The following is a 6,472-nucleotide window of genomic DNA, read 5'->3' as shown; positions in this document are numbered from 1 at the left end:
TCTTCAAGCCTCTCACTCCCTACACAGGACAGGCTCTGCCAGCACTCTACAGCTGTAGTTCAGCACAGAATCCATTATATGGCCCCTTCTCAGAAAAAAAAAAAACAACAACTCAGAAACCACTGAACATCAGCCTTGGAAATCGCATCTGAGAGTACCTCCAAACCCTGGATCCTTTAAGCACCCCCAAAACAGTCCTTCAAGGCGTCTCAGAGCAGTTCCCAGGGTGCCTCTCTTGCCAACCATGCACCTAGGGCAGGCTTTTGGCCACTCCTTGTTTTCCTTACCCAGAAATGGAAGGAAAAAAATACCTTAAGTGTCTTGGGGGCTGGTGAGGTGGCGCTAGAGGTAAGGTGTCTGCCTTGCAAGGGGGTTTGAACCCCCTGCGTCCCATATGGTCCTCCCAAGCCAGGGGCGATTTCTTTTTTATTTTTTTATTTTTTTTGGGGGGGTCACACCCGGCAGCGCTCAGGGGTTATTCCTGGCTCTACTCTCAGAAATCGCTTCTGGCAGGCTCAGGAGACCACATGGGTTGACAGGATTCGAACCACCAACCTTCTGCATGAAAGGCAAATGCCTTACCTCCATGCTATCTCTCCAGCCCGCCAGGGGCGATTTCTGAGCGCTTAACCAGGAGTAACCCCTGAGCATCAAATGGGTGTGGCCCCCCCCCAAAAAAAAAACACAAAACAAAACAAAAAAAAGAGTCTTGGAACTTCCTGACAAGTCACATTCCAGAGAAGTGAGAAGCCCTGGTGGCTTTGTCAGGCTTAGAGGGCTGGGTAGGACCGAGGGAGGAAAGAAGGGAGAGTTAAGACCAGAGAAGTCAGAGCAGAAGAGAGAGGTAAGAAAGGCCAGAGAAGTCAGAGCAGTTCACAAAGGCTCCATCTAGCTTCTACTGACTCTATGCTCGGGGCTCACTCCCAGCTCTGTGCTCAGGGTAGGGAGCAGGGAGGCAGATGCTCTCTGTACTGTACCCATCTGTGTAGCCACTGGTTAGGAATTTTAAACATTTTTTTAAATTTTAAATATATCTATGAAAGTCATAGACATCTTTCTTCCCTCAGATGAATCGACTCAATAAACATTTATTGAGCAACAGGCTAAGCAGACCCTCTGCAATGGTAGTGAAGCTACATGGTGAACAAAACAGTCCTAAGACCTTTCCTTCCAGTGGGACAAGAGGCAATGATCCAAAGCTACCAACAAACACACACACACACACAGACAGTGGGACAAGAGGCAATGATCCAAAGCTACCAACAAAATTTACACACACACACACACACACACACACACACACACACACACACACACACCGGTAGTGGTAGGGCTGAACATACACGGTGGGACAAGAGGCAATGATCCAAAGCTACCAACAAAACACACACACACACACACACACCCCGACGGTAGTGGTAGGGCTGAACATACACAGTGGGACAAGAGGCAATGATCCAAAGCTACCAACAAAACACACACACACACACACACACACACACACACACACACACACACACACACACACACACACACACACACACACACACACCCCGGTAGTGGTAGGGCTGAGAAGAAAAGGTTTCTAAAGGGCAAGGCAAGTCTGGAGTAGGTGGAAGCCAAAAGGTAGCAAACCTCTAAGAAACCCTCCGGTGCTGGAACTAAGAGACAGTGACCAGGAAAGCATCAGGACAGGTTCCAGGTTTGCTATGGAGCTGAGGATCCAAGTTGGGGCCTCCTGCTTGCAAAGCAAATGCTCAACACATCAAGCTTTTTGTGGCTATACTTTAGGCTGGGCCTTTCCACTGGAGGAAATGGATAAATACTGATTTGGTGAACTGTCTTGGAAAGATTTGTGACCCATGGCCTGAGAAATGTGGAGCAAAAAGGGGGTATTTTAGGCCTAAGTGCGGGTGGATGGAGCCAGACTCATTCTTAGGAGCAGGAATCACCTGGATGGCTTGCTGAGATTCTGGCCTGAGGGGCGGGACTCCAGAGCACCTGGGCCAGGGCTGGAAAATCCTCCTGTTTGTCACAGTGGAAATAATACACTTTACGAGGGGGCGGTTAATGGAAACACTTGGAATATGTAGGTTAAATACAGAAATGCACACTGGGGGAGGGTTCATGGAAAGGCTGAGATGCTATCAGAAAATGAGAAGGCAGGGGCCATAGTGCAGTGGTTAGGGCACTTGCTTTGTATGAGGACAACCTGGGATTGATCTCCAGCACCACATAGGGTCCTCTGTGCCCTTCCAGGAATGATTCCTGAGCACAGAGCCAAGAAGCTCCTCTGTGCACAACTAGGTGTGGCCTAAAAACTGGAAATCAAATCAAGACAATTGTCCCCCTTCCCATAACCCATCTGCCCCAGAGATTTGGCTGTCTACAATCTGGCTGATAATATTCTATATATTGCATTCTTTATATTTCTCTGATTTTGACTTTTTGGGCCACACCTGGCCGTGCTCAGGGGTTATTCCTGGTTCTGCATTCTGGGATCACTCCTTGGGGAGCCCTATGAAGGATTTGGGATTCCACTTGGATAGACCACTGCAAGGCCAAGTGTCCTAACTGCTGTAGTATCTTCTAGCCCAGTAAGGCACTTTATTTAAAAAAAAAAAACATCTTATTTATTTATGTATTTATTTAGATTTGGAAGGGACCACACCTGGCGGTGCTCAGGGGTTACTCCTGGCTTTATGCTCAGAAATAGCTCCTGGCAGGCTCAGGGGACCATATGGGATGCTGGGATTCGAACCACCACCCCCTCTGCATGCAAGGCAAACGCCCTGTCTCCATGCTATCTCTCCGGCCCTATGATTCTCATTTCTGCCTGCCAGCATCCACCTGTCCCCAATGAGAACCAAGTTAACTCACTTCACCTTTTGACTGATGGTTGACAATGCTGTTGACTAGTTCTACGAGCCACAGACAATAAAAGGTGTTGGATTGGAAATGGAGAGGTAGCACAGCACTTATTGCTGTAGTAGGGCACTTATTGCACGCAGCCAACCAAGGACAAATGGTAAGAATCCCAGCATTCCCTATGGTCCCCCGAGCCAGCCAGGAGCGATTTCTGAGCACAAAGCCAGGAGTAACTCGAGTGCCACCGGGGGTGACCCAAAAACTAAAATAAATAAACAAATAAATAAAAGGTGTTGGATCATGACCAAAGGGATCTTGAGAGTACAGGATACAACTTTTTGGGGTGTTGTACCCAGGGGGTGCTCAGATATCACCTCTTGATAGTGCTCAGGGGACCTAAGATATGGGGGGGGGTCAAACTCGGATGGGCTGAATATAAGCGCCTTGCCTGATATATATTCTCTCGAGTATAAAAAACATTTTTGGGCCCGAGTGGTGGCACAAGCAGTAAGGCGTCTGCCTTGCCCATGCTAGCCTAGGATGGACCGTGGTTCGATCCTCCGGTGTTCCATATGGTCACCCCAAGCCAGGAATGATTTCTGAGTGCATAGCCAGGAGTAACCCCTGAGCATCACCGGGTGTGGCCGAAAAAAACAAAAAAAAAACATTTTCTGTTTTGGTTAAAAATCCTTGAAAATTTTTTCCTTTTTGGGGAGGAGGGCAGTGCTCAAGGCTGACTCCTGGCTCTGTGCTCTGGGATGGAATACCGAGGATGCTCGGGGAACCCTGTTAAATGCCTGGAATCGAACCAGTGCAAAACAAGAGCAGTCCCCTCAATCAGGCCCCACCGTGTTTAAAAAAAAAAAAAAGACTGAATCTATGGCCAAGATGCTGCAGCTTCCCACCTGGCGGCGCCGTTGTCCCCGTTGGGCGGCGTGCCCGCTTCATGCAGCCCGGCGTGGGGCCGAGGCCGCTTTGTGCTGCAGCGGACAGACCGGGGGGGGGGGGGCGTCACGCCGCAGCATCACACTGGGCAGGGGTGAGGGGGCGGGGCTGGTTTCGGAGCCGCGTGGACCCGCGATGCCTCCGAATTCACCGCAGGGGCTGGAAAATAAGAGCTCCCGGTGCGGTCCCAGGCCACCGAACGCGCAACTCCCGCACCGCGCCCCAACACCTGCATGCAACCGATCCGTGGGTCCCACAGGGTTCTAGATTCCAAAGCGCTTCGTGAAGGGCAGCTGCTCTCACTCGCCCACCTAGCCCCGTCCCCAGGTCCCCAAACGAGGCACCAAAGTCCAGGACGCCCCGGGGGGTGAAAAACAGCCTCGGAGCACATGCCAGTCTTTGCAGCCCAGCCCCGCCACCCCTAAACCCGCATTCAGCACCCGTAATCGCTCCTCCGCGCCAACGGTTCTAAGAATGAACGTCCGTGGGAAAACGCGGCGGGGGACCCCCGTCTCCGAGTTCGGGGTTCCATGCGGGTGGGGGGCGCGCGCCCGCCGCGTCCTGCCTCCGTGGAGGGCCGACCGGGTAGAGCCAGGTCGGAGTGAGCGAGCACTCAGTGCTTCGGAGCTTTCGTGAAGGTCGAGGGGCGGCTTTGGGGGGCCCGCCCCCGGGAAACGGGGTGCCCAGGCTGGGAAGAATTGGGCGTCCCCGCGTGCTCCGATCCCCAACCCCAAGCCCCCAAGCTAGAAGCGATGGGACTGCCAGGTTCCCCTGAATGTCAGAGCAAGGGGTGGATTGGGGAGACGTGGTGCGAACCCCACCATCTCGGGTCAGGACTCCCGCGGGGAGGGGTCCCCCCAAACCCCGCCATGCGGGCGGGATAGGCCTCGGGGTGTCTGGAAGCGAACGAACGACACCCAAGGGGGGAAACCCTGGGCAAGTCCCCGGGAATCCTGCGCCGCGGCACTCCCGGGGAGAAAGGCGGAGGCGGGGGTCACCCGGCCGCCCGCTCCAGCGGTTCCTATGACAATGACAGCCACAGCGCCCGGCGGTTGCCACGGCAACGGCTCAGCCAATCCGAGCGGAGCTTCCACTCGGGGGACGGGGGGGGGAGTTCCACTCCGCTCCGCCCCGCCCCGCCCCCAGGCCAGCAGCCTCAAACCAGACTCTCCCGGCTGGCAGGGGGAGGAGGGCGGGGGAAGTCCTTTGGCGTCACACTTCGGGGAGCGCGCAGGAGGACCGCGGCGCGGGCGGAACCTTCGAACGCAGGGGCCGCGTTTCCGGGGGGAAAGAGTGACGCGAAGGGGCGGGGGCGGGACTTAAAAAATAAAACACCAGGAAGGCGGAAGTGAGTGAGCGAGCGGGCGGGAGGGCGGGCGTGGCCAGACGAGGAAGGAAGGGGGGGGGTAGCCTTAGAGCGTGACTCCCGGCGGATTCGGACTCGATGTGCCCCGTGAAGCCGGGGGAGCCCCCAAGCGCGGGAAAACGACTCGAGGGCGCCGCCGCCGCCGCGAGGCCGCCCAGAAGCCCCGCCCGGCGGCAGCGGCGGCGCCACCAGCACCGCCGCACTCACCTCCCGCGAGAAGCGGAAGTGGGCCGGCGCGGCTGAAGTCTCGCGAGACTCGCGCGCACTTCCGGCTTCTCGCCGGCCTTCCTGCCCGCCCGCCGGCCTTCCTCCCTCCGCGGCGCCCGGCGCTGCCCCCCGCCCCCTGCCCCTCCCGGGTCGGAGTGTCCCCGGCGCTGGCTCCCTCCGCGGGCCGGAGCCGCACAAGCAGCCGCAGCCGCAGCCCGAGCCGCACGCCCGCCCGCGCTCCCGGCCCCGCGCCGCCCCCCGCGCTCCCTCGCTCGCTGCCTCGCTCGCTCCCACACCCCCGCGCCCGGCGAGCGCGGCCCGGCGACGCCAGGCGAGGCGAGGAGCGAGGCGGCGCCGGCACAGCAGCAGGACCCAGACGAAGATGGCGGCGGCCGCCTGCACCCGCGGGGCCGCGGGCCCGCTCCGAGGCGCCTGAGCGAACCCGGCGCGGCTGGTCGGGGCGGTCGGGGAGACGACGCGGCGGCGGACGATGAGCCTGCCGAGCGCGCAGTATCTCCGGTGAGCCCCGCGGCGCGGGCTGGGGGCTCCTGGCTGGACTCCGGGGGCGTCCTGGGGGGCTTGGAGCCCTCTCCCCGCGCCCTCTCCCAAGCCAGGCCGGCGCTTGCTGGCTTTATTCGGGGGGGGTGTGCGTTTAGGGGGGGTCCCGGCACCGGCCGCGTTGCTCTTCATGCCCGGGTATGTGTGTCTGTGGGAAGTTGTTGCAGTGCACGGGCTTCGGGGTCCCCGCTCGCCCCCCGCTGCTGCACCTGCAGCACCGAGGACATCGCGCTCGCTGCTGCAGGCAAGCCGTGCACGGGCGAGCCTCGTGCTTTGGAGGAGCGGGGCTCCGGGGTGCGTGAGCGCGCGCGTGTGTGTGTGTGTGTGTGTGTCCGGGGAGGAGGGCGGCGGGCTCCCCTCTCCCCCAGGGAGGCTTCGTTTTCGTTTTCGGGATTTCCGAGGCTCAGCTGTAGGGGAAGGAAGGTTCCAGCCGGCTATTGTGCGCCCTTTTTTTTTTACCCCCACCTTCTTCCCTCCTCCTTGCCGGCTTAGAGAGGTAAGGGGCGGGGGATGGGGTGCTGCGAGCAG

At 58.1% G+C, this 6,472-nt stretch overlaps 1 protein-coding gene across 2 annotated transcripts in view; it reads left to right on the top strand.

Annotated features, from left to right (window-relative positions):
• The first annotated feature begins 5,753 nt into the window (after positions 1–5,753).
• The window catches only part of SMG7 (SMG7 nonsense mediated mRNA decay factor), a 45,005-nt gene continuing 44,286 nt past the window's right edge, over positions 5,754–6,472 (top strand). For both annotated transcript variants that reach the window (XM_049776418.1, XM_049776417.1), the window contains exon 1: positions 5,754–5,905. In XM_049776418.1, coding sequence (XP_049632375.1) covers positions 5,877–5,905 — 29 coding nt within the window. In that variant the 5' untranslated portion in view covers positions 5,754–5,876. The remainder of the gene's footprint in view (positions 5,906–6,472) is intronic.

Source organism: Suncus etruscus, chromosome 7, assembly GCF_024139225.1.
Source record: "Suncus etruscus isolate mSunEtr1 chromosome 7, mSunEtr1.pri.cur, whole genome shotgun sequence".
NCBI lineage: Eukaryota > Metazoa > Chordata > Mammalia > Eulipotyphla > Soricidae > Suncus > Suncus etruscus.
Note: the sequence above shows the minus strand (reverse complement) of the source record. Positions and strands in the feature narration are given on the sequence as shown.